Here is a 27089-nt window from a genome sequence, read left to right as displayed (position 1 = left end):
TCTTAGATCATCAAGCAATTAGAGATTTCAGGCCTTGCTGTAAAGTTCACAAATTGTCACTCACAGACAGGGCTCACCGAACCGCGGCGAGCCCCGCTCGCCAGCCACGCTGTCCAGCGATCTGCGCATGTGCAGATCTCTCGAACCTGGCTCTTCCGGGTTACAATCTACTCACCACGGGCGAGTAGATTGTATTATTTATCGAGCCCTGCCCATAGATCAATGCATGGAAAGAGAAGTAATGACAAAGATATCTCTACTTCTCTCCACAGCTGCAGGTCATCATCAAGGAAAGTAAACACTGAGAAGAAACATGCTAGCATATTGAAATTCTAAGTTTGTGTATTGCCACACCAAAAAGCAGAACAGTAACCATCAAGTTAACTGACAACCAACTAATAGTGACATAGGTGTCTTCCCCAGGAAAAAGACAGGTTAACAATTCTCACTGCTGACCACCACATAGGAAGCAAATGGTTCTAGACTAGATACTGATTCTTCATTGTGTAATCACTAAACAAATGCAAAATATTTCAGTGCAAATAGTTATTGCTCATCTGAAAGAATGATGTTCTGGGAAACAAGATTTAGTACTGTCTGCCCAGAACAGAGGAAGACTGGAAGAGCTCAGTCTGCTTATCTTTTAGAGGCAAGTTGATAACACTGTGTAATTATTTTAATGGTAAGAAAATACTTAATATTTAATCTAGTGAAAAAAGAACTAAGAATCAAATGTCCAGCAGTCAGTCCAAAAGTTTAAATTAGAAAAAGACACACATATATGGTCTATTTTAAAAACAGGAGGGCAATTACTACTGGAACTAATCACCTAGGCAAGTGGATTTTCTTTTTGATGTCTTCATGTCAAGACTACATGCATTTCTGAGAGAGATGCTTTAGTTAGAATCAAACTGTTGGCCTCAATATATGGGTAATTAGGTGAAATGCTATGGTTTCTAATATATAGGAAGTCAGGCTAGTTCATTTAATAATCTCTTTTGGCATTGAACTCCACAATACTAGAATCCTAACACATAATCTCTCAAGAATATAACAAAAAAGCAGAATTCTTTACAAATGAATAAGCTCACTTTATCCCATTGATTTTCAAACTTTTCTTGTCCAGCAAACCCATAGACTAGAAAAAGAAAAAAAAAAAAATCATGAATTTGTAAGTTAGAAATACTTACAGGTAGGTACTGCTATGCCCTCCTGCCTCCATCATATTAAAGCACCTCAAAACACCCTTTAAATTAACACTCTTAAGGAGGTAAATAATTGTCCCCATTTTATCACTATCTGGATATAAAGTACAAAACAATTCACTTATCCCCATAATACTAATTCTTGCATTATCCACCCAGTCACCATAACCTTACAAATAAAAGATAATCTAACGCATAAGGGGATATACTGGAAAAATCGGGCAGTAAGCAATAGTGTTAAAATAAATGGATTTAGGTTTTTTTTTTGGCAGCAATCTGTTAACAAGAGTTGGGAAGTATTAAACAAGTGCAATATTGTAAAGCAATATTTTCTACGCTCTTTAAGAACACCTTAATTCTTTATCGGTTTCCTTCCAACATTTCAGTTAAATTTTCCCACTGGGGAAGGAACCTTGTCCCAACCCCCAAAACTGGGGATGTTGAAAGCCCAAGGGAAGAACAAGACAAGATGGATCTCTCATCCTTTAATAAATATTTACTGGAGTGTAAGGTATCCTTTTTTAACAGTAACTAACTTAAAACAAAAGCACTTCAGGTACACCTGACATTATAAAGCAGGGTTTTTGTTTGTTTGTTTTTAAGATAAAAAGAGCACTTACAGGCGTTTCATAGATACTGAGGGTATCTGATGTCATTCGGGCAAAAAATTTGCCATCGTGACTCCACCTAAATAAATAAGAGTAAGGCCAAAAATCAGATCTATCACATTACTTATCTAGTAACAAGCAGCTAGTTATGTAATTTGTCATCCACTATTGTTACCCAACCTACTTAAAAATGGGCCAATGGGCTGAGCTTTCACAATGGAACCCTCGTTTCTTCTGTCCAGTTAGGATATCCCATATGATTATAGCCTGAGGGTCATCTTGTGTGTCCATTAAAGGGCTGAAGGTCACTAAGTACCTATAAAAAGGACAGGAGAAAATGATTAACTGCATTTTTCATAAGGTGTAATTACCATTTCAGCACAAATGCGGTTTTATCTAATTTTGAGAAGAATCAGTTAAGCAGAGTTTAAGAGGCATGCACAAAGAGAACACAGTCAAAACTAGAGAATAGGTAGAATATAAACTTTTTTCTCCAATCCATTCCTACACAAAATAATGAGGAAGTTCAGGAAGGGCTTGAGTATTAGATATCCACCTATACAGTCCTTTGTAATACACAGGAGCCTCTCTAGGAGTAGAATAGCAGAGAGCTTTATTCACCTACCTCATGAACCAGCAGTTCTATTGTGGTACTGAAATGGCTCCACATCCCCATAGCAACGGAGCGCCTAGATGTGCTAGGACAACAGAGTCCCTTCTCTTTCAACAGCTACAGGGGATGAAGCTGTGTAAGCATTTGGATAGACTGATTACGTCAGTGAACTGTAGACGTATCAGGGGTGGTTGTTGGGCATCCAAATTATGGAATTGCCTCTAGATTCTTCTGGCTAAAAAGCCGCCCAACCGTCTTACAAAACCCTCCACCCTGGGTATTGTAAAGGGGAATCACCACCATTAAGGTCTGATGATGGATGAGCAACACAGTATAACCTACAATGGCCTAAAAAACCAAGAATTTACCAGACAGGAGCTTTCAGGACAGGAACATTAGAAGAATTTATTGCCATATTTTCCTAGAGAGAGTCCAAACACATCTCTCAACTATATTAAAAAAAAATCTAAAATCTAATTACTCCCAACAAGCCAGTCTTTCCATTCATAAACACAAGACAGAAGCTTACACTTAAGAGGTGAAGCTTTCATAAAACCATTTGGTTAATAATCTCCATGGAGCCATCATAAAACAAAACACTTGAAGATGCTTATAAACTGACCATTCTGCTGAAAGACCACAACTCAATGCATAGGCATCAATGGCCGAGTACAAAGACACCATCTGTGTGTGCATTAAGGTACTTGTACTCCACAAACTGACTGAAGTAAACAAGGAGATTATTATTATTATTATTAGATACTGTAGATCATTATTCTGGATTGTGTTCTTTAAATACTTTTTCCAACTTAAATAAAAAAATCATGTCAAACAATCATGGACCCACACGAACAATTCTAAAAAAAATTAACTCTAAAGGCAGCAATTCCAAAGAGCAGAGCAATAAAGGCTGAAAACCCATGATACCGAAACTAATAAACATGCTTTGTGTTTATTCCCTAAGGCATGGTCTCAAACTGCTTTTTTACCTTACCTTTCACAAGGTGAGAAGTCGATAAGCTGTACACCCTGGTGACTGAACCGCTGAATCTGCTTGAACTTCTCTCCTCCCCATAGAGCAATGCCTCTCTGATGGAATGTAGCCAGGTAGGTTCCTTTTGGGGACCAGCGTACATAAGTTTCTGTCCACCGCTGCAGATAAAGTGTACATCAGAGCTGAATTACATCCAGAAGACTTTTAAAATGTGTGGTTTGCAGCTTCACGCTGTCGCCTGTAAACCTATATACACTTTCCTAAACCTTTTATTATTCTATCATATTCTAGCAAGTAACACAAGGGCCTACAGGGATTCTATCCTGTAAAAAGTGGCTTTAATAGAAATGTAGATTGGTTACAAGTAAAGGTTAAAATATACATCTTAGGAGTTTTGGAAGGATTTATAGTCAAATAATGTGTGAAAGTTTCCAGTTGGGTCAAGTCAAACAAACAAAAAAAAAAAAAAATAGGCAGACCGGGGTGTTATTTCACAAGATACAAGTAGGTATCATCTAAAAAGGTCTCAAAATACAATAACCCACCCAAACTGAACCTGGTTTAATCAAGAAAACAGGGGCAGTAGGCAACTTGAGGTATTTCTTGGTACTGGACCACAAGTTCCCATCCCCCCCCCCCCCCCGGGAGAACTTATCCATGAGGGCATCAAGTGATCTTTCATGAACATTCAAAAGGATGCACTAATTTAATCGTCCAATCAAATGTGTACCCACAAAAATCTCAGGGTGAAGAAATCTGTTTTGGCTTTGAGAGGTTGGCTAAAGGCAATACAAAAAGGCCTATAAAACCCCATGGCAATTGTTGAGCAGGAGAATTTTCTTCCTCAGGACTTTTCTTCCTCGAACTATTTTCTTTATACAGTAAAACTCCGGTGGTCCGGCATCCAGTGGTCCGGTACGCCTGATGGTCCGGCACCAACTGCAACCCGGAAGTGCTCCGGTAGCTGCTTCAAGTTGTTAGAGCAATTGATTAACTGCGGCTGGATCCACAGCCGACACACAGTTAATGTAATTTTCCTCTCTACTGCCGGGAAGGGGGGGGGGGGGGGGGACAGGGGAAGGTAGGGGTCGGTGGGAGAAGGGGAGGAGGTGGAGGAGGAGGGGGCGCGGATGTGCCAAAGCAGCCGCATTCAGGACGTTCTGGTCAGTTACAGTCACTCCGGCTGGATCCACAGCCGACACGCAGTTAATGTAACTTTCCTCTCTACTGCCGGGAGGAGGGGGGGCAGGGGAAAGTAGGGGTTGGTGGGGTGGGGGTGTGCAGATATATACACTGCTGATATATATACACAGTCTGTTAATTATTCACTTAAACACTAAAAAATGCAAATTTTAACAAACCCCTGAAACTTAAATCTGTAACTTTATTTTGCCATGCTGAACAATTACTCATCATCCGATGAAACCAGTGCTGCTTCATCCCTGTTATCATCCCCCTCTTCAATATCCTCCTCTGCTTCTATGGGAGTGTCAACAACAGTAGGCTCTGGTGGTGGTGAAGAAAAAGGCTGAACTGTCTTCTGTGCCCTTGCAAACATATCCCTGAGATCAGCTTGCTTAGAGGACTGTGACTTCTTAGCATAAAAGTTATTCAGAATAATATGAAGGTTCATCACTTCAGCTGCATTATATTGGCTGCAAGACTCTGCAAATTCTACAAATTTGGAAATAAATTCAGTTGCCTCTCGCCAGGTATATTTTGCTCTCTCCATCACTTCCTCTTCTTCTTCTTCTTGAGGTTTTTGTGGATTCAAAACACTTTCAATGACCGTAGCATCACTCAAAATTTCTACAACTGGTTCATCTTTGTCCATGGCAAGCCATTGTTCAATGTCATTTTCTGAGAGCTTTGCAACAGCATTCTTCTCAGAGACATTTTCAATTATTTCTTGTATGTTACTAATATGCTTAGGCCTAACATTAAATCCACAAAATTCCTCTTCATCAGAAGAATCATCACAAAACATGATGCTAGGCCAAAGTTTCCTCCAACATTTTCGTACAGTAAACTTCTTCACGTCTTTCCAAACCAATGCAGCCGCATACACAGCGTCCTTAAGGTTGAAATCAGATTGAAATTCAGAAACACTGCAGTCTGAGTTTACCAACTTTTGGACAAAAGTCCCCTTGTAGAAACACTTAAAGTTCTGTATCACACCTTGATCCATCGGTTGGATCAAAGATGTCACGTTTGGTGGCAAATATGTAGCAAAGATATTTCCACTTACAAGCTCTGAAGCGGGCGGATGTGCTCAACAGTTATCGAGCAAAAGAACAGCTTTACTATCCTCCGGTAGACCCTCCTTTCTAAAATTCTCCTTAACTGCGAGCACAAAATGATTAAAAAACCAGTCCTTAAAGATTTCTGACATCATCCAAGCATTCCCCTGTGCCTCATAAATCACTGGCAAACTCGTAAGAGTTTTAAATGCCCTTGGTTTTTTAGTGATAGAGATGTAGCCGTGTTAGTCTGGGGTAGTTGAAGCAAAATGCAGGACAATGTAGCACTTTAAAGACTAACAAGATGGTTTATTAGATGATGAGCTTTCGTGGGCCAGACCCACTTCCTCAGATCAAATAGTGGAAGAAAGTAGTCACAACCATATATACCAAAGGATACAATTTAAAAAAAATGAACAAATATGAAAAGGACAAATCACATTGCAGAACAGAAGGAGGATGCGGGGGGGTGGGAAGGGGGAGGAAGGAAGGTAAGTGTCTGTGAATTGCTGATATTAAAGGTAGGGAGAGTGGGATGTTTGTGAGTTAATGGTATTACAGGTGATAATTGGGGAAACTGTCTTGATAATGGGTGAGAAAGTTCAAAGACTTGTTAAGTCCTTGTTGGTAAGTGTCGAATTTTAACATGAATGACAGTTCAGAGGATTCCCTTTCAAGTGCAGATGTAAAAGGTCTTTGTAGCAGAATGCAGGTGGCTAAGTCATTTAGAGAGTGTCCTTTCTGGTTAAAGTGGCAAGAAACTGTTTTCTCTTTGTGATCTTGTCTAATATCTGTTTTGTGGGCATTAATCCTTTGGCGAAGTGTCTGAGATGTTTGTCCAATGTACATAGCAGACGGACACTTTCGGCACATGATAGCGTAGATTATATTTCTGGATGCGCAGGAATATGTGTTCTTGATCTTATAACTCACTTGGTTAGGTCCAATAATGGTATCAGCAGAATGAATATGTGGACAAAGCTGGCAACGGGGTTTGTTGCAAGGGAAGGTACCAGGGTTGGTATTAGTGTGGTATGTCCTGTGGTGGTTGGTAAGAATCATCTTGAGGTTAGGTGGTTGTCTATAGGAGACTATGGGTCTGTCTCCCAGAGCCTCTTTGAGTATGGTATCCTGTTCCAATATAGGCTGTAGTTTCTTGATAATGTGTTGGACAGGTTTAAGTTGGGGGTTGTAGGTGATGACAAGTGGTGTTCTATTGTTGGTTTTCTTGGGTCTGTCTTGAAGTAGATGGTTTCTAGGTATTCGTCTGGCTCTTTCAATTTGCTTTTTTGTTTCTCTGGGTGGGTAGTTGAGATTTATAAATGCTTGGTAGAGATCCTGAAGCTTCTGGTCTCTGTCAGTGGGGTTAGAGCAGATGCGGTTGTATCGAAGGGCTTGGCTATAGACGATGGATCGTGTGGTGTGTTCTGGATGGGAGCTCTTGGTTTTTTGTACTTCCCTATGACAAGAAGCTTAAGTTTATGCGTGCCAGATGCATTTGCGCATACCAGAACTGTAATGTGGTCTTTGTTCATTTTGAAGCCATGAGCAGCCTTTTCACCACCGCCAACTAGAGTAGAGTTTGGCAAACAACGCCATAAGGGCCCAGTTTCATCAGCATTGTACATTTGACAAGGTGACAACCTGTGTTCCTCCACCAACTGCTCAAAAATAGCACTATACTCCTCAGTGGCTACATGATTGGCAGATTTTTGCTCACCACTGATATCTAATTTACGGATCCCATGCCGATCCTTAAAATTACGCAACCAACCTTCTGAAAACACACATGATTCGCTAATATTAATTTGACTGTGAAACTGTTTTGCTTTTTCTATGAGCACTGGCCCAGTAATGGGCTTACCTTCAGAACGCTTTGCACTAAAACACTTAAACAAAGCTACATCCAACTGTGCCATCTTAGGCATTTTCAGAGTTTGCCGTAGCTCAGTACGTTTAGTAGGTGCTTCACTTTCAGCAACAAATGCTCGCAATTTATCCTTCTGTTTCTTTATGTTATAGATTGTCGAAGATCCAACGCTAAATTTACTCATGATAACGTTCCGATTTATGCCTCTTTCTAGCATCTTTATAATTTCTAATTTCTGGTTCAGTGTCAGGGTTATATGCTTCCTTTTTAAAGTTTTCTTACCACTACTACTAGCACCTTCATTCACTTTTGACTTCATCACTATGTACACTCTGATGGGCAAAAATATTCAAAAGTCAAAACAGCACTCTCCAGTGGGTCACAATGCTAATGGCAGACTGACTCAATGCCTTCCAGTTCACTGGGTTCAACTGCTGCCTCTGTTTTTTTGCAAAAGCTCACTCACTTGATCTTTTGATCCTGGACTATCGGTCTACTGGTAAAAGCAGCAGGGACAGGGAGGGGAGATGATCTCTTGTGAGTTTCAGCAGCAGCCTGTCACCTGCGGATCTACCTGTTCCCACCGCCGCCGCCCCCCCCCCCGCAGTAGAGAGGAAAATTACATTAACTGCGTGTCGGCTGTGGATCCAGCCGGAGTGACTGTAACTGACCAGAACGTCCTGAATGCGGCTGCCTGCCTGTCACCGCCTCTCCTCTTCCACCGCTCGCAGGCTCTGCCTCCCTGCAGCAGGAGGGAGGGTTTGGCACACCCCCGCCCCCTCCCCCGCTTCCCCTCCAACGAGACCCGCCCCTGCCAGAGTACCTCCTGATAGTCCAGCATTTCTGATAATCCGGCACCACCTGGGTCCCAAGGGTGCCAGATTATCGGAAGTCTACTGTAGTACCCTTTTCTAAGTTTCTTCTGCTATCACAGTCTTTCACCACACTCCGTGTTCCACCAGTGGAGGGAGGCTGGTCCTCTCACTCCTAAGGTCTCCAGGAGGGTGAATGTGAGTATTATATTATACTTGGTAACAGCAGCAGTATGCAGTAAAACTCCATTGGTCCGGCATCCAATGCTCCGGCACTCCTGATGGTCCGGCACCATCAGGAACCCCGAAGTGCTCGGGGCAGCTGGACAATTGGAGCTGCTCTGCGCCAGGCTTCCCCGATTCAGCCGCTGCTGAAACTGACTAGCAGCTGAATCAGGGAAGCTGGGGGCAGAACAACTGGGGTACTGCCGGGTTGGTCCCATAGCGCTGCCCCTCGGGGCTGCGGGACCAACCCAGCAGCACCCCAGCTGCTCTTGGGGACACCTGGAGCAGAGCAGCCGGAGTGCTGCTGGGTTGGTCCTGCAGCGCCGAGGGACGGCACTACCGGACCAACCCGGCAGCACCCCAGCCACTCTGCCGCAGGCGCCCCCGATTCAGCCGCTGCTGAAACTGACCAGCAGCGGCTGAATCGGGGACACCTGGGGCAGAGCCGGACTATTGGAAGGGGGACTATGAGGGGTCTGGTGTGGCATCCTCCCCTCCCCACCCCAGCCCCCTCATAGCCCTCCCTTCTGATAGTCCGGCATATCTGATAATCCGGCACCCCCTGGGTCCTAAAGGTGCCGGATTATCACAAGTTTACTGTACTTTGTATAATCAGGCTTATGTTACCACCCAGGGAGATTGAATCCATTTATGCAAGTATCGCATGGGCTTTGAATTGTCTGTAATCTTAATACCGATCGTAATAAAAATTGCTTTATTTTGGTACCACCCACAGGGTAAGTGTGATTGCTGCAGTTCCGGAGACATGCCTTCAGACAGAGCTCTACAACTCTTAACCTCTGATTGGGGTGGAGCACAAACCTAGAAACTTTCTGGTCAGATTGATGAGCTTTACCCCAAGTCATATTCTTAAACCTGGGATACAACACCCTCCACAAGTCCACTTAAATGAACATTTTAGCAAGGTAACGGCAAAAGTAATCCACCAACCACATTTCCACAAATTTAAACATGATCGGAATACATTTCTTATTTCATGAAAAATGCTTTGAAAAAAAAAAAAACTTCAGGTTCCAAACACTCATTAACCAGAAGAAGAATGAGCCAGAAGTGGATGGTGAAGGGACACCTTCAGCAGTGTCCAGAACTTCTCACTAACACAGCATGCCAAATGTTCTCTGACTACTGGGAAGGGTATGTTCTAATCTTCCTAAGATGACATTTCCTGAACCTCACTAGAGTGAGGGAAAAGGGCATTTTTTATATGAACCTTGGCTAACAAGCATCTGCTAATTTGAAATCCCACATCAATTTTCTCCCTACTACTTGCCTTCCCCTAACCACAAGAAAAGAGCTCTTTAGCACCAGATATTCTTGTTGACTGTCATCTTCCTTGGGCTCTAGAGCAGATGACATATTGAGCTACTCGTGATGGGACTGTCTCAGGACTCCCTCCAGCAAGCAGCCTACCACAAATCTTCAGTGCTGCTTCTCGCAACAGACACAGTGGAGCTAAGGAGTAGCATCCATCTGACAACAATAAACACCCATTCACCACTGAGAAGCAGAGACCTCTCAAATTCTGACTTTGCACTTCAAGGTTTTTTATCCAAACATCTTACTCGGGGTATTATTCCTAATCTACAGATGGGGAGGCTAATTGAGAATCACAGCAATATAACAGAGCCAATAGACCAACTGAGGTCATATTCAACTTTATTTCCTTTCCAGTCATCCAACCCACATTTCCCCCCCTTGCTGCCTCTATCACATCCCATGGAACTGCCTTCTCCCTCACACTCCTGTGCTGCTGCCTCCGATAGAAAGGCAGCAGCACGGAGGGCGAGGGAGCAGGCGGGAGCCAGCACACAACGAGAGCAGGCTTAAAAGCTGGTTCTTGTGCGTATTGGCTCATGCGAGCCACCTGTTTCTCCCCTCTCTCCCAGTGCTGTCAGAGGCAGCAGTGGGGAGGAGGGGCAGGGGAGGCTGTCACAGAGTAGCTTCTGTCTGTGGTGGACCCAGACTCGCCGGGACAGAGGCTGCTCTGTGGGATACCAGTGCAGCGTCTGTCCGTGAGGAGCTTGGCCCCCTGTGGACAGAGGGAGCAGGCAGGAGCCAGTCTGTGCAGAACAGGTTTTTAAAATCAGGTCGCCTCAGAGACCAGCTCGGCCTGCCACCCTGCATTGCTGCCTCTGACACAAGAGGCAGCAGCACATGATGGCAGGTGGCTTCTCGGGAGTGGGGTCCAGAGGGCACTGGCTGCCCCCCCTGGCCCCTGCCCCCCGTCTCCCTCTCTCGGCCCACAACAATTGAACAAGATCTTCATCTCACTATTCCCCCCCGTTTCCTGAGTTCACTATTTTTTCAGAGCATTAATTACAATATTTCATTTGGAATATGCAGCAATTCTTTGAGGGGCACTTACTGGTCTTTCTTCAATTGCGACTGGTTCCTTCGCATCATTCCAATAGATGCAAGTTCGATCTCCTGACTCAAAGATTACACTGTATTGATCCCTACAGTCTGGGTCCTCCAACCAGTAACAAAGATTACCCTAAAAGAAAAAGAAAGTCAGGAGGTAAAGCAGCATATTTCCAAAAATATCATATCCGTTATGTAGGATGCTACTTCTGAGCACATGATGATAAATATTATTTAACTATGGCTTTCAGCAATTTAATTCTCTAGTTATTTTGGCCTAAACATTGGAAACCCACATTAACAATTTGAAACATCAGGACCTCATTTCCCTCTTTGCCCAAAGAGCTATGGCAAGTTTTTTGGAAGAGCTGCACCTTCTCATGATTGTGAAGATTACAATTCTTAAACAGTAGCAGTTGTCACTATAAAAGCAATATAGTTTTGTTCTGTAATTTTGTATGAATGTCACAGTAATAAGTAGTTTTAGAATAATCATTTGGATATTTTAATTCAAAGCTTTGCAAAACAGACCCCTTTCATCTTTCTTTAAAAAAAAAACAAAACAAAAAAGAAAAGAAAACCTTACCAAGTCTTTAAATGGTTGTTTCTCTGGGATGTCCCATTCTTCACTGATTGTCATATATCTAAAAGAATGATTTGATCAGTTACATATATTGCACATGCCTGTGATTAGAAATAGGAATGTTACATTTCTACTAATCAAATAATCGAGTAGTTGATACAATTTCCATTGATTAGTAGAAAGGGGGGGGGGCGCTCCCTATCCTGCTGCATCTCTCCTCCCTTTGAAATGCACAATAGCTGCCCATGGCTCTTGTACATTTCAAAGGCAGAGGCCCAGCAGTCCTAAAGCTTCTGCCTCCCCTTCACCCTGCTGAAACAGTGCTGGGGGGGTGGGAGGGGGAGAGGGAGAACCCGCTTTTACGCCTGCCCTCTCCCCTTGCTGCCTCTTAGCCGCTTACATCCCTAATCAGAAACAGACTATAACATTGCCTTTAGGAATAAAGAAGAGAGAACATGATAGCTGCACTCACTTGTCAAAGTCTGTGAAAAGGTTGACTCTGAAAGTGTGCTGCTTGTCCAACTTGTAGCCATCTGCATTTTTCACGGCATCAACTGCATGTGCTGGGGACATATACTCCAGGAAAATATATCTAAGATAAATTAGATAAATGCCATTACCTTATAGCAACCTGCCTATAGTTACCCACTGTGTCTAATGCTGAATGAACTGAAAGGCTGGTACACAATGCCACTTCAAGCTTGAGTAGGTATTTTTCTTAACCATACATATATGATTTGGGAAGTTTTTATTTTGCCCTCCTGAAACTGGACAGAATAGATTATCAAGACATGTTCAAACAAAGCAGAAATGCAATAAGAGCTATTATGTGAATGGGCAAGAAGTTCTTCCCAACAGAATGGCAGGACATCTGAAAAGCGAACAAAACACAAAAGAAAAAAAAACACACCACCACACCTCTCATTCACATGTTTTGGGCCCTCAAAACCCAACTACTACCCTTCACTTAAGCCAAATTATAATCAAGTTCCTTCCCTCCAAATGGAGTCAAGTCCGTAACTTTAAGCCAAATTTCATAGTACAGTGGACATAGGACCTACTAATGTGCTGCAGAAAATTATTTAAGGGACCTGGGTTTGTTTTGTAAAATTTACTCTGAGCTCAAAGCCTTCTGGCCCACAGGAATTAGTGTCTCTCTACAACTCCAGGAACATATACTGAACAATTTAACAAAAGTTATTTGGTTTGAACATTCTCCGATCTGCTGCATAAAGTCTCCATCCCAACCCCAAAGAGAAATATGCTGCTCCCCAGCCACCTTAACAGTTTCATTCACCTGATAACTGGGATAGTGATAATCAGAGGAGAAAGTAACTCAGTACTACTAATAAAAAAAAAGCCTAATTTCCTGCTTCCAAGCCCAAGGTATTTGTTACACATTTGTTCAACACGATAACTATTCCCCTGTACAGCTAGAGTCTAGGAAACAATAAAGCCCTTCAGTGGCCTAAGGATTGTGTGTCTGTATCACTGGCATGCGTTCTCAAGGTACCTCTCATTCTGCTACTTGCATATCAGAATTTTAGCTCACAAACATCTATTAGCACGCAAAGGATTAACCTGAACAATGTTTCAATCCCATTTCCAGCATGAGCTCTCATTACCCACCCTTTTGTCTTCCCATCTTCTTCTGGGTAAAATTCATTGGTAATTTTCCCAAACTTGGAAAAGATTTTGTGAATAACATTCTTCAGTTTCTCAAGACGGTCTGGTCCAACTTGGGGAACATTATCCACTACAATTACTGAATCAATTCCATCTGCCTCCTGTGGCTGGTCTTTTAGCACATCACCAAGTAATTCTGCAAAGAGAAAGAGGGGAACTCAAAACCAGTCTCCTGAGTTAATGGGAAAGTGAGGAAAGGAAAATTCAACAGCTTGTTACCAACACTCCTCTTAAATACCTGTAAAAAATTGAGTGCAAATGAAAGATGTATGGAACATTGAGCTTGACTGAGTTTACGAAAATGTGACCAAAATGTATTTCCCCCCAACCCCCCACTTTTAACACAGTTGGCATCTACTAGGGCATGCTTGCTATAGGGCACAGTTTCCTGAAGATCACAAATGACAGCCAGCCTGATGTGTTCCATTGTCTATTTCTGTAAGAAACATGTTAACATTTTACATTAAAAGACATGTGAAACCTCTGCAGCCTACAACTAGGTGTTAAAACTTACTACAAGTCCCCGAAATTGCTCATGGATGAGCAAGTAACTACACGAGTTACCTACAAACCCACTGAACTATCTGCTGACAAAGAATTTTAACATCGCTCTGCCTCCCACATCAAAAAAGCCTGGCATGATTCTCCATGGGAAGCTCTGTATGTTGTAGCATCATTGCAATTATGGTGGGAAGTCATACTCATTGTAAGCCTTTAATTAGAACACCTTCACTTTTTGGAAGAGCAAGGGAAAGGTATTAAGCCACTTTAAGCATATGGCAACTTAAATGCTGAGGACATTTGTTCCCCGAATAAAAAAAAAAGGAAAACATGTCAAGTGTAAGCAGTGCAAGAAGCTGATGCAGGGTCTAGCTCAGGGGTGTCCAAACTTTTTTCAAAGAGAGCCAGATTTGATGAAGTGAACATGCGTGAGGGCCGACCATTTTGCCTGACATTCTTTGAACCATTAAAATTAAATGCAAATTAACTATTTTATGCGAAGTTTATTGCAAACGGCATACTTTTCATTTCGTCACATGGATGACAAATCTAAACAGGTGTTAAATCACTCTGCCTTTCATATCTGAAGGCCAGATGAAAAAAAAAATCCAGGAAGCTGAAATATATGTCAGGAACATTGTAAAGTACATTACATATTATTGGTAATAAAGGCTGTCTGTCAACTTTTAAGTTCAAAAAATATGAACAGGAACATAACACCAAGTATACATGTTGTGTCCAAATATATTTATAACTGATTTAGACCAACTGACATTAACTGAGATTTTACAATGTATTCATCTCAATACATATGGATTCGTTGGGGGCCATAAAAGATAGATATTGCCAAATTACCTGTGGGGCCGTATTAAACCGGAACACGGGCCGCAATTGGCCCACGGACCGGACTTTGGACATGCCTGGTCTAGCTGCAAGAATGAAACATCATAAGGAAAGCTGTTTGTGGGGAGAAACTATTGTGGCTGAAGATGTGGATATGTCTGAAGAACAATGCAATGCTTCATTCATCAAGACTCTCTCGATGTCTGTGTCAGGGGTGAGGAACCTTTTTTGGATTGGGCGCCACTAACTCGGGGGCTGCACAAAAGTGAGAAGCACCAAAAAGAAGCCATTCCTTCATTACTTTTCCCAGCTCCCCACGCTGGGGTTCTGGGGCTGGCCCAGCTGTGGCCACCCCTTCCTCCCTAAAGGCACCCCTTATAGGCAAGGGGGTTTCCCTTTTCTCCCACTACTGCAAGGGATTCCCCTCTTCCCCCAATGCCTCCTTAACTGTTATGGGGACACTGCTGGCAATATGTGACCAGCCTATGCAGGGAAGAGATTGCGGGTGGGAAAAGCTGGCCCCACTGTGGCCTCCCCCATGCAGGGAAGGGAGTTCAGGGGCCTGTATAATTAGTAAACTAGGTTTCGAATAACCCATGCATATAGTACAGAAAGCTGCAGTAAAGAGAAATCTATGGTTGCCAGTTGCCAATGAGTGTCATTTTCTTATTTTATATTGTATAATACATGCTTCTTATTTTGGAAAATCGTGGTCACAGACCATAATAGTGATGCCATAAGTCAATTCCCTATTTTATTTCAGCATAACTCAGCTTTCCCAAAGAAGCCCATCCTATACTTGTTCTCAATGGGGCTTATTCCCAAATTAAGTGCACACTAAGCACAATCAGTCTTAGTTTTTTTGATCAAGTTGGAATCAGATCTGCATCAAAATGACAGTGGGAGTGGGAAAGATGAGAGCTAAATGAAGTTTTAAGGACACCATACATTCAGTGTTCTGAGGACTTATCTGTTGGAATTAATAAAATTTGGGGAAAAAATTTACAGACAGTCATCAGACAGCAACTCAGGAGACTGCCATTGCAAATGTGAAACATTTAAGATTTAGTTTAATAAAATATAAATTCTACTCTGTGTGTGAGAGAGATTTAGTTCTTGCCATTCCTAATGTACTGTATTATGTACTATTTCCTAAAATGATTTAAAAAAAAAAAAAAAAAGACAAAAAATATACTCTTAGATGTAGTAAAATGCTGTACTGAGGTGTAAATTAAGATGTTTTAGTGATCAGATCTGCAGCATTGTTTGAAGAAACACATGAATTATCAGCAGTGCAAGGACAGGTGGCTGGCAGCAGGACTAGGAGTTGATCTCCCCTCGTTCAGCAAATTCTCTCCTTGTCCCGAGGGTGCTGGATGAGGGAGGTCCAACCTGTATAATACTGAAATATATCTTCTTCAGTTTTACCAAGGCTTCCAGTTATAGTGCTATCTAACCACCTGACTGGAAAAGAAAGTATATTGATGAAAATGTTAATAGGGGCAGAAAAGAAGATCTGGGGACAACTGCAAAGCAGAAATAATTCTGTTAGCCCTGGTTCCTTTATCTGAAATCAATTTATGCTTGTAAATTTAAAAAAAAAAAGGGGGGGGGGGAGAATCATTGCAAAAAACAAAAGTTCATTTAGGGTACATCTACACTGCATGCTTATTCTGAAATAGCTGATTTTGAAATAACATGTCTACACTGCAGTGAAGCCTCAAAATTAGTCTGAGGCAGGCTTCCCTGAGGCACTGGGGAAGAATAACTTAGAATGGCCCTGGTGAGGGGCTATTTTGAAATAGCAGCAGTGGAGTGTCTGACTTCAAAATAGCTATTTTGGAATAGGTGTTATTCCTCATAGAATGAGGTTTACAGATTTTGGAATAAGCCGTCTTATTTTGAATTTATTTCGAAATAACAGAAGGGCTGTATAGATGCTCACACAGAAAAGAAATAGTCTCAACTTTTAAAATGCAATCCTAAGATGCAGTCTGGAGAGTCAGACTGCGTAGGCAGCATTCTCAGTCAGGAAAATTTAATAAGCACCATGAAAACATGTAAAATATCAGAAAAACGTTACAACATCTTATAAGTGTGTATATACCTTTCACCACCTGTTTTTGTCAGTTGTCTAGTAACTGATGTGATCAGAATTTTTGAAGTATTTACTCAGAAGAGAAAGAAGGGAAAAGAAAAGACCACAGTGTTGGGAAATTCCTGGCACTGATACATTATTACTCAACCTCGACCAAACAGAAAATTAGGCCTCGTGTTATTTTTAATTCAATTGCTTGATAAGTCTAGGGATGTTAGATAGTGGGTTAAGAGAAAAGTCGAGTAACTGCATGAATTCTTATCAGTTACTTGACTATTCTATAGTCCCTGGGGGTGGGGCTAGCAGCCAGCATGCTCCACTCCCAAGGAACTCCCTGCCACTCCACACTGCTGCGTCTGTATCAGTTCCCCTCACAGACCAGCTGCCTGTCACCCCAGGCACGGGATGGCAGCAACCTCTGTCCAGGGGTGGAGGTGTTCTGAATTTCCAGACCTGGCCTGAGCTGGAACTGTGCCAGGCTCCTAATACGCTTTAAATACAGAGCCACAGCAAGGGTAGGTCCCAGACCTGGTATGAGTCAGAAATGAGTTATGCTGCTGGCCAGCCTGCTAAAAAATTAGCTGGGGGGGGGGGAATGCATGTAGTCTATAGCATTAACCTATAAGCTTTTGCCTATTGGTTAATCAACTACATTATTACAGCCTTACTGTGTACATGGTTACACTTTTACATCTCTCTCTATATAAAAATAATAAAAATTGAAATGGAAGCATTTCCCAACAAGAAGTGAAAAGAGAAACTCCACTGAGAAGAAATGCAAGACATGTTTATAGCCAGAACCACTGACTTGCATATGCATATATAAACAACTTTATCCAGCTTAAATTAGAATTGTGCTGAAGGGAAGACATACCAGACCAGGTTCTCATTATGCTGCTCTTAGCTAGCATTAGCTCTGGCATGGGACTCCACTGTAGTCAGTCATATCAGAGGCAGAAAGGGTGTGGCCAGAGCATGCTATGCTCCAAGTATGATCAACCAGCAGATATTATCTTGGAGACCACTACCAGCCAACTTCAAATAAGGAAGGCATGCAGACATTAGGAAGCTGCTATGGTTTCCTGATGTGCCCCTGCCCCCCTGATATTTGATATAGAGGATTTGGTTCATTGCAAAGTAAAAGCATTAACTGACCAGCACAGTCACCATCAGCAAAGGTCAGTAGGTTAGAGTGCAGGCGGGGTGGGGGGGGGGGGGGAAGGGGAAGAGAGAGAGTGCGCACTAAAGTTATTACAGAAAAGCCTCCAACTTTTCCAATGGCTTTTCACAAACACATTATTCATAGTTCAATTACTTCCATGGACATATTACTTCCTAATTTAACAATAAAGTGAGAATGGAGAGTCTACCTAGTTCTGGAATGGAATGAAGATAAAAAAAATTAACAGTTATTTCAAACTCAGCACAGACACAAAGGCTAGGTATACTCTGCAATTAAAAGCTCACAGCAGCTTGCTTGGGCTCACAGAGCTTGGGCTAAGCACCAAGGGGCTGTTTAACCACCTTGCAGGGTAACAGAGCTCAGACTCCAGCCCAAATGTCTACACCTAAATTAAACAGCCTCCTGAGCCCAAGTGAGCCAGCATTGGCCAGCCACAGTTGTCCAATTCCAATGCAGACATACCTAAAAGGGCTTGTTCCAAGATGGAGGATCTGACCAAGCACTTTTCAATTAATGTGCAAGTCAGGTTTTAAATATCAGATTTTTCTGACCAGGGCTTGACAAATTATATAATTTACTTGCCATGGGTGAGCAGATTGGAACCCGGAATAGCTGGGTTCGGGCAATCTGCACATGCAGATTGCCGGACAGCATGGCTGGCGCCACGGTTCGGCAAGCCCTGTTTCTGACACTGCACTTAGACATTACAAAAGCCTACAAAACTGTAAATACTGGTACAACACAACAGTGCTTACATGACCAAGATTCTACTATGTGCAACAGGGATGTTAAATTTAGTTTAATAAACTAGTTGAAGACCTGGTGGCTCTTAATACATTTAAAAGGCTGAAGAGCAGTGGAGCAGTGGGGGACCTGGGAACCAGGCCCAGTGTCTGCTGGCTCATGCCTGATCTCCGCTACTTCCCTGCCTCCCCAGTCCTCTGAGGAGATGGTGCTGGGGGGGGGAACCGGCTTTTAAGCTCCCCAGCCACCAGCTCCTGATCCACACTCTGACAGGGGCAGCAAGTAAGGGGGAAGTGACTAGACAAGGCACTAGCTGACTATCCAATAAGCTTTTGTTTATCGGATAGTCGACTAGTCGCTTACATCCCTTGTGTGCAATCTTACTGGGTTAAATAGCAGGGAACCTCAAACTTCACTGCACCGTGATCCCTTTCTGACAACAAACATTACATGACTCCAGGAGCAGGTACCAAAGCTTGAGCCTGCCCGAGCCCCACTGCCCCCAGAAGGGATGGGGCCAAAGCACAAGCCCCACTGCCTAGTCTGTGGGACAAGCCAAAACTCAAGGTCCTCAGTCCTAGGCAGGGGTCCTGGAGCTGTAAGTTGAACCTCACCACCCACAGCTGACACCCTTGGGGTTTGGCCCTATATGGTGGGGCTCAGTCTTAGGCTTCAGCCTCACATTCTAACTAGTCTAAAATAATTCTGGAGACCCCAATAATGGGGTCCTGACTCCAAGTTTGAGAACCACTCCAAATAGTAAAATAGTTGTGATTCAAGAAACAAATCAAAATTCAACTCAACACAACAAATGCCAGTCATCTTTAGATAGTTACACGTGATGGCAGCTAATTACATTCTTCATGTAGCCTCGTAGCTTGGATTCACTAATATTAAACAAAAAGCTCTTCAGAATACAATAACTGAAGATCATAACCCTCATAAAAGCAATCCTACCCACTCACACTGATCCTACCTACCTACCCGCTAACCTTCTTTACTCTCCCTACTGTTTAAATTTTTTTTCACTCTGTAGACCCTTGAAAGATCCACCAATCACTGGTTTTTGACAGGCTAGTTTAAAAATCCCTCTGCCAGATAATGTAAAACAGTGGTCTCCAACCTTTTTAAGCACAAGATCACTTTTTGAATTTAAGTCAGTCCAAGATCTACCTCAAACCCAAATACCTACTCCACCCCTTCACCAAAGCACCACCCTCCTTACTCTGTGAAGATGGGGTACAGGGAATGGGGTCAGAGTGACATCAATGCCCCTCTGCCTCTGTCTCCCCCACTCTGAACAAGCAGGAGGCTCGGAGGGGCAGTTCTGAGCAAGAGCAGCAGGATAGTGCAGGGAGGGGCAACTGGAACACAGGCACTTGATAGCCTCCCAGCCAAACCTGTCAGGATCACCTGTCAGAGGCTCCAAGATCTACTGGTAGATCCTGATCTACTGGTTGGTGACCACTGATCTAAAATAAGTATAGGATAAGAAACGAGCATGTGAGTTATTTCATTGTCCTGGGCCGCAAATATGCAGATACTAACAATGTTAGTGGGTTTAAAAATAAAAGGCAATTAAGTTTACTCTGTACTTTAAGGTACATTAACATGAAAGGTACTTCAGAGATTTGGTTTAATAGATTTTATATTATAACTTAAGAGTAGCGTTTTAATATCAGAGGGATAGCCATGTTAGTCTATCTGCAAAAACAATCAAGAGTCCTGTGGCACCTTAAAGACTACAAGTTTTTCCCCCCATGTTTTTAAACCCACAAAAGCTTCTGCCCAAACACATCTGTTAGTCTTTAAGGTGCTATAGGTCTCTTGTTGATTCTTAAGTTTTAATTTAAGTATACTTTACAAATGCTAATACAGAAGAGGGATCTCTACTGCTCACACATGCACAGAAGCTAACACCGTGAGCCTCTCAAGGCAGACACACTATCCCCACTGTGCATTTGTAAGTATAACAAAGTGCCCCTATCCTGAAAGAGATTTTGAACATGCTGCTGTAACAGAAACATCACATACATCCAGCTCACGCCACGCAGCAGGTCACAGAGAGGCTTGGGTGAGCACCCGCTCCAGCTGTCCCCCCTCCCTCCGGTGTCACCGGACCAGCTGCAGCCCAGCGGGATGGCACCGCCTGGCACTGGGGGAGTCTGGAAGACACGCGCCTCCGCGACTAGTCAGCAAGGGGACCACGGTACGCGGCTCCATGCTCTTCTCAGCAGGAGCACAGCTCGGCGAGCCGGGCCTAGAGACTCCCATCAGGCCGCCACTCCCATCAGTGCCGCGACTTCAGGCAGGGCACGGGCGCCCGCCTCCCTCACGCGGCGCCGGGGAGAACGGAGCGTCCAGGGCCCCGTCTGCGGACTTTACGCCCCCTCAGGCCAGGCGAGCACGCCGGTCTCTGAGGGCTCCACAGGCCTGTGGTCCCTGCCGCTCGCCCCTTCCCGCCCCGCCTGACCAGGCCTAGGCCCCAGCGGCGCAGCCTCGGCCTCCGCACCTTCCTCGCTGATGTCGTCCTCGAAATCCTCCGGGTCGCTGAAGGAGATGTCGTCCTCGGGCTCCTCCGCCGACTCGGCCCCCTCCCGCTCCTCGGCCTCCGCCTTCTCCTCGGGGGTCTGGCGGCCGGGCGGCTCCTCCTGGCTGGCGGCCTCCTCGGCAGCGGGGGGCTCCTCCTCCTCCTCCGAAGCGGGCGATGGCGGCGTCTCCCCCTGCGAAGCGGGCGATGGCGGCGTCTCCGGGGAAGTGGGCGATGGCGGCGCCGGCTGCTCCGCCTGAGAGCCGGGCGGCGGCGAGGCCTCTTCCTCCCGCTGGAGGGGCCCGTCCGGCAGCTCGGGCTCGTCCCCGGACCCCTCGGCTCCGGCCGCGGCCGCCTGACTCTCCTCCGTCTCCTGCATGGGGAGGGGGTCGCTGCTGGGCCGGCCGCGCTCAGTCGGACTCTCCGGGGAAAGGCAGGGGGGAGGGGAGTCTCCTACTCCTAGGCCATGTGCGCGAGACCCGGCGGGCATGGCGAAGCGGAACACACCAACTCCTCGCGTGTGCGTGGGGGGGGGATGGCTTTTCACCCGCTGCTTTCCTCTGGCCACACGCGCGACAATCACCCGGGTCTCTTCTCTGTCCTGCTTCCCACAGAGCCTGAGGGCGACTTCAATCTCTATCTCCCATCAAGCCCCATTCTCCCTATTTCATACACAAGGTTGGTTTAGTCCAACATGGCGGCCCTCGTCTGCAGCCCTACGTGAGATCTGTCTGAACCATCTTGGACGGTGAAAAGGGAGGGATACCAAATACACTTCTTTGTACAGATTAAAAATAAAATGCGCCCTGTGTATAGGATACATGAGTGTGTTTAAAACAATGAAGTCGAAGTGAGAAAACGGTAAAATGAGGAGACAATATAGCCCTAGTACCCCTACAAATGTGGTGTAATGGACTTGTCCAACTCATGGACGCTACTAACGTCAATCGAAGGGAGGGTCACGATTGGTCGTGAGGCGCTATTGCTGCAGAGGCGACGCAGAGCAAAAACCGGAGAGAATATTTGAACCCCCAATTAGATGGGGTCATGTTAAGGATGGTACGGTCCAAGAAGAGCCGCCACATCATCGCTAGCCTTCACGTGATCGGAAGAGCACTTCGCATGGAGGTTCCAGGCGCTGGGAATAGGCACGTGTGGCAGCCGTCCTGTGTCATGGAATCACAGGGCTGGAAGAGACCTCAGGAGATCATCGAGTCCAGCCCCCGGCCCAATGCAGGACCTGTCCCAATTAAATGTGGCACCTTAGAGACACGCACTCTCTCTAGACACGTATATAGTATCATGAGTTTTCCCAGTGTTATTCTGGTGTGGCAGGGATATGATGAAGCCCTGTTTTCTGTCTGGAGCAAAGGCCCTAGGAAAATGTGTGCAGAGCTGCTCACCTCCAGGAAGCCAGCTCCTCCCAGTGTCACACCTGAAAGAGGCTCTTACGGTCAGGGATACAGAGCAATTAAGTTTGGGGCACCACCTGCAAGCTGGCCACAGCCTAAAGGCATAAGGTATGAGATAATGAGTAGAGTCCTGCAAACTGGCAGATACCTACTTTGTATTTGTATCCATAGCCACTGTTCATTTTTGCAGGTATGGCTATGAATACACATACAAAGTTTGTATCTAGAACCCTACAAGTTTGCAGCTAGTCACTTTATATCTGTGGGTATCCACACCCACAGATGTCTGTGCAGATATTTTTGTAGATGCAGGTATAAATTTTGTATCTGCACAGGGCTCTAATGATGAGCCATTCATTCATGTAAGGGCCCCAAGTCCAGTGGATCCCTACATGGATGGCCCTGAGTATTGAGATGTGGGGAGTTACTGTCTCATCAGAAGCAAAAGACATGGGATACAGAGCTCTCTGTCATTTCAGCAAAAACAAGGAGTCTGGTGGCACTTGAAAGACTAAATTTATTAGTTTTTCAAGTGCCAGTGGACTCCTTGTTTTTTGCTGAAATAGACTTAACATGGCTACCGCTTTGAAATCTGATGACTGGATAAGGGATGGCTGAAAGGAACCTTTGCTTATGTAATGAAAGATAAAGACTACCTTGAAACTGGGGGTGCATCTACACTGCACCCTAAACTCGAAATAAGAAATGCAAGTTGTGCTACGCAAATTGTGTATTTTATTTTGATTTTATTTCAAAATAGGCTATTTCGATCCATTCCTTATTCCTCGTGCAATGAGGTTTATAGAGATGGCTAAATAGCATGTCCATTATTTCGAAAAATACTTAGAAATAATGGGTGTGTTCCCTTAGAGGACGGGTTGCTATTTCAGATAGCCAGTAAACATTACAAGCATGCTTGCCTGATAACTGATTAACTGGAGATCCGGGCACGGGGAGGGAAGGCACAGCCTCCCTCCCACTTTGGCCTGGACAGCAAGACCCCACTAGACTGGAGCAGTCCCCTACTCTCAGCATAGCAGGAGCCCAGACCCAGCCAGCAGCCTTGCTGTCAGTCACAGGAACCCAGCCATCCAAAGCAATTCCTTGCCTGCAGCTTGACGGAGTAGGACCCCAGGTGTCCAGAGCAGTCCTGAGGTGAGGTGGGATCTTGGCCAGCCAGAGCAGTCCCCTGCCCACAGCACAGCGGGACCCCAGCTGGCTATGGAAACCCCCAACCTGTGGCATGACCCCAGCTGATTGAAGCAGCCCTGCAGTGTGGCAGGATCATTGCCGGCTGGAGCAGTTGCCCTGCCAACACAAGGCCACCTGTGGCATGACCCCAGCTGATTGAAGCAGCCCTGCAGCGTGGCAGGATCATTGCTGGCTGGAGCAGCTGCCCTGCCAACACAAGGCCATGCTGGACCCTCAGCAATCTGGCTGTACCCCAGTTAACCAGTTAAATTATTAAAATTATATCATGTAATTGGTTAACCTTTTTAATGAGAATTTACATCCCTACTTGAAATTATTTATTTAGAAGGTCACCATCAACTTGAAATCTAGTAATTTTGTTAATATGAATTAAGTCATTTCTGGTGACTATTGTTGTCTGCCATTTTTTTAGTCAATCACATTTTCCCCCTTTGAAAAATATTTGCACTTGCCCAGTGTGCTCCACTTCCCTTGGGATCCTGCCGCCATGAGAAGTATGGGTGTCTGTGATTGCTGCTGCTGCACAGCACTAGGCCCTCCCCAGTGATCCCAAAGCTGCATCCTCAGGGATGGGGTGCCATGAGGGGCAGAGACCAGGGTGTTGGTGGGACAGGGCAGGATTTGGGGTTGGTAGCAAATAGGGCCTCCCTGGCCCACCAGGAGTCCCAGACTGCATTGCACAATTGCTCCAACAGGTGATGGCTTGTGGGCTGAGAGTTTGAGATCGCTGCCGTAAACATTCTGCATACAGAACAATGAGGTAAATACCCATTATGTTTGCAGCACTGAGTCCATTTGCCCCTGCCATTTCCATGGTGCAAATGACCCAAAAGTTTTCCCTCTTACTCCAATAATTGTTATTTATATTACAATAGTGCCTAGAGGTGTCCTATTCATCAGAAATGTGCAAATGTGCACCACCAGAAGGAACACAAAACCCAGCCTTGGGTGCCCTGCTAATCAGCTGGGTGGCATTTGAATCACTCCCGAGTGACTGTACGTGCACAGCTTACAGGGAACACTGATTACATGACCTGTTCCAGTATTTTTAAATGTAACAGGGTTGTCTATGAGAAAGCTGATGGGTCCCAACATTATCCTAAAGCATGAAACTGAAGTATGTGTTTAAGTGTTTTGCTAAATCAGGGCCATTGTCCTGAAATGATGTTGTGATATGATGGTGTTTAGATGGGAGATAATATTTGGATGTGCTTTACTCCTGCCAGAACAGAAGGTTGTGTGGTGGCATGATCACAGAGCATGATGGCACTGCATCAGAATGCTGTGGTATCAACACTGCCTCACAAGAGTTCCTAGCCGTGACACCACACAATAGCAGGGCCGTCAGACTGTCTCTGTGCCATGCTGGAGAAGGATGGTGATATGTGACGTGCCATGCACAATGTGACACCCGGGGAGCTGGGGGAGGTGGCATGCTGTGTCCCCGTAACAGGGTGATGAGCACAGAAGGTGGGGTGGGGGTGGAGAACAGACTAAAGTACTGCTGTGGGGAGGGAAAGAGAATGGACATTAATGCAAACATTGGAACATTATAGTGACCCCAGTCACCTCCCTCATGCTCCCCCATCTCTTCCTCCCTCTCCCTTTGTCCCCCTTTCTAGCGCTCTCCCGGCCTGGTGTTCCCATTTATCCCTCAGCGTCTCCTCCATCGCCTCCCCCTTGTATGTCCTTCCTTCCCCCTCCCCCGGCGTCCTCTCTCCTCCCGCGTCCCATCCCTGCCTGGGGACTCCCCAGCTCAGCCTCCCAGGCCCAGCCCCGCCCCCAGGGCAGGCGGAGTCGGGCTCTCCAGCCCCCCACCGCCCGCTCCGCCCCTCTGGCGAGGAAGAAGAGGGAGGCCTGGGGTTCTGGACTCACATGACCGCTGGCGAGATGGACGGGGAGGTGTCCGCAGGCGCGGGGGGAGCCGGCACAGGTACGGAACGGGGCAGCGGGGAGGGGGGCTGCCTTGCCCAGGGTGCCGGGGCTGCTCTTCCTCCCGCCCGCCCAAGGACGCGTAGCGCTGCAGGAGGGTGTCACTCCCCCCACCAAGGGAGCTGGGCGCAGGAGGAGGAGGTGTTGAGGTCTGTGTCCCCCACACGCAAGAAAGTCTGGTGTAGGAGGACGGGGTGTCGGGGTCTGTTCTCCTCCCCTCCCCAAGGGAGCCAGGTGCAGGGGTGCGTTGGGGCTGTCTCTTCCTTCCCTCCCCAGCTGGGAGAGGACATGGAAGGTAATGCGTTTCAGGGCTCTCTCTTTCGTCTTCAGAAATATCCGGGCTGTTTTGCGTCCTCTGCCCTCCCCAATGAGTTAGTCAAAGGAGAGTGTTTGTCAGCGCTTCCCTCTCCCCGTTCAAAAAAATGCTGAGGAAGCATGTCAAGCGTTGCCTTCCCCTCTGATGAGCTGGGGAGGGGGGGCATGGAAGCTCCTACCAGGGCTGCCCCATTCCATTCATTTTCAAAGGGACTAGAACCTCCCCTCTGCAGGGTGCTGCGTAGGGTACTAGAAGTGCTAGGCACAGCCTTGCCTCCCCATACCTTGGTGATGACCAAGCCACAAAGAGGCGTGCTAACTGGCCCAGTGACTGTCCATCACAGGATCTGTTCAGCAAGCCAGATACTAGCCTTTCCAAGGTTTTTATTTCAGGCAAGAGTCCAAACCGTTTTCATGTTGTGCTCAGCCTCCTTGTGTAACAAGAGTACTGTAGTAAACTGCGTTTGGCAGATGTTGGTGCCCGCCTGCAAGGGAAGCTGTTATCACTGGGGGGTAGAGAGGGCTAATGAGTTGCAAAGTGGAGTGTTTTTATACTGAATGAATTGTGAAGAAGACCACTGCATATTCAGAACACCATTTACCTTTGTTAAATATGTGGATACATTTTTAATGGTTCCCGTCTCCATAATTTAATCTGAAAACAAAATAGTCTATAGCATAGTGGTTCTCAACCACCAGTCCGTGGACCAGTGCGGGCCATGAACCTGTCTGATGGGCTGCGGCACATTGCCAGGCCATGCCCCCAGCTTTTGTTTAGTTCCCCCCCCCGGGGCTCCCAGGGAATTCCCTTCCTGCACTCTTCCCCATGCAGGAACAGGGTGAGTGGGGCGGCTGAGCTGGGTGTGCTGCAGCTGGAGCAAGGCTGTTCCTATGAGACTAGGGATGTTAAATATCCGTTAATTGAATAGTCAAGTAACCTCATGAAATTTTATCAGTCAACTATTCTATAATCCCAGGGGGTGGAGCCAACAGCCACTGTATCAGAGACAGCAGTGCAGGGTGTCAAATGGGAGCTGGTCCACAAGGGGAGCCAGTTTAAAAACCAGCTCCCCTCATGAACCAGCTGCCTGTCACCCTGTG

The 27089-nt window shown here is 45.4% G+C and overlaps 2 protein-coding genes and 1 long non-coding RNA gene across 3 annotated transcripts in view; 2 read left to right on the top strand and 1 right to left on the bottom strand.

Moving 5' to 3' along the window:
• The window catches only part of EIF3B (eukaryotic translation initiation factor 3 subunit B), a 38741-nt gene extending 16978 nt beyond the window's left edge, over positions 1 to 21763 (bottom strand). Inside the window, exons 1-9 of the mRNA XM_006112944.4 lie at positions 21100 to 21763; positions 13162 to 13354; positions 12005 to 12124; positions 11536 to 11593; positions 10954 to 11082; positions 3421 to 3578; positions 1998 to 2129; positions 1826 to 1892; positions 1092 to 1138 (exon numbers count right to left, since the gene is read on the bottom strand). Of these exons, the coding sequence (XP_006113006.3) occupies positions 1092 to 1138; positions 1826 to 1892; positions 1998 to 2129; positions 3421 to 3578; positions 10954 to 11082; positions 11536 to 11593; positions 12005 to 12124; positions 13162 to 13354; positions 21100 to 21607 (1412 nt within the window). The 5' untranslated portion in view covers positions 21608 to 21763. The remainder of the gene's footprint in view (positions 1 to 1091; positions 1139 to 1825; positions 1893 to 1997; positions 2130 to 3420; positions 3579 to 10953; positions 11083 to 11535; positions 11594 to 12004; positions 12125 to 13161; positions 13355 to 21099) is intronic.
• LOC142818623 (uncharacterized) lies at positions 20663 to 21935 on the top strand. The gene is made up of 2 exons (XR_012896179.1): positions 20663 to 20796; positions 21732 to 21935. It is a non-coding gene; the product is annotated as an uncharacterized LOC142818623 (long non-coding RNA).
• Positions 21936 to 25520: 3585 nt separating this feature from the next.
• Positions 25521 to 27089, top strand: part of SNX8 (sorting nexin 8) — a 36920-nt gene continuing 35351 nt past the window's right edge. The window contains exon 1 of the mRNA XM_006112877.4: positions 25521 to 25674. Coding sequence (XP_006112939.1) covers positions 25617 to 25674 — 58 coding nt within the window. The 5' untranslated portion in view covers positions 25521 to 25616. The remainder of the gene's footprint in view (positions 25675 to 27089) is intronic.

The sequence above is a fragment of the Pelodiscus sinensis genome, chromosome 16, assembly GCF_049634645.1.
Source record: "Pelodiscus sinensis isolate JC-2024 chromosome 16, ASM4963464v1, whole genome shotgun sequence".
Classification (NCBI taxonomy): domain Eukaryota; kingdom Metazoa; phylum Chordata; order Testudines; family Trionychidae; genus Pelodiscus; species Pelodiscus sinensis.
Note: the sequence above shows the minus strand (reverse complement) of the source record. Positions and strands in the feature narration are given on the sequence as shown.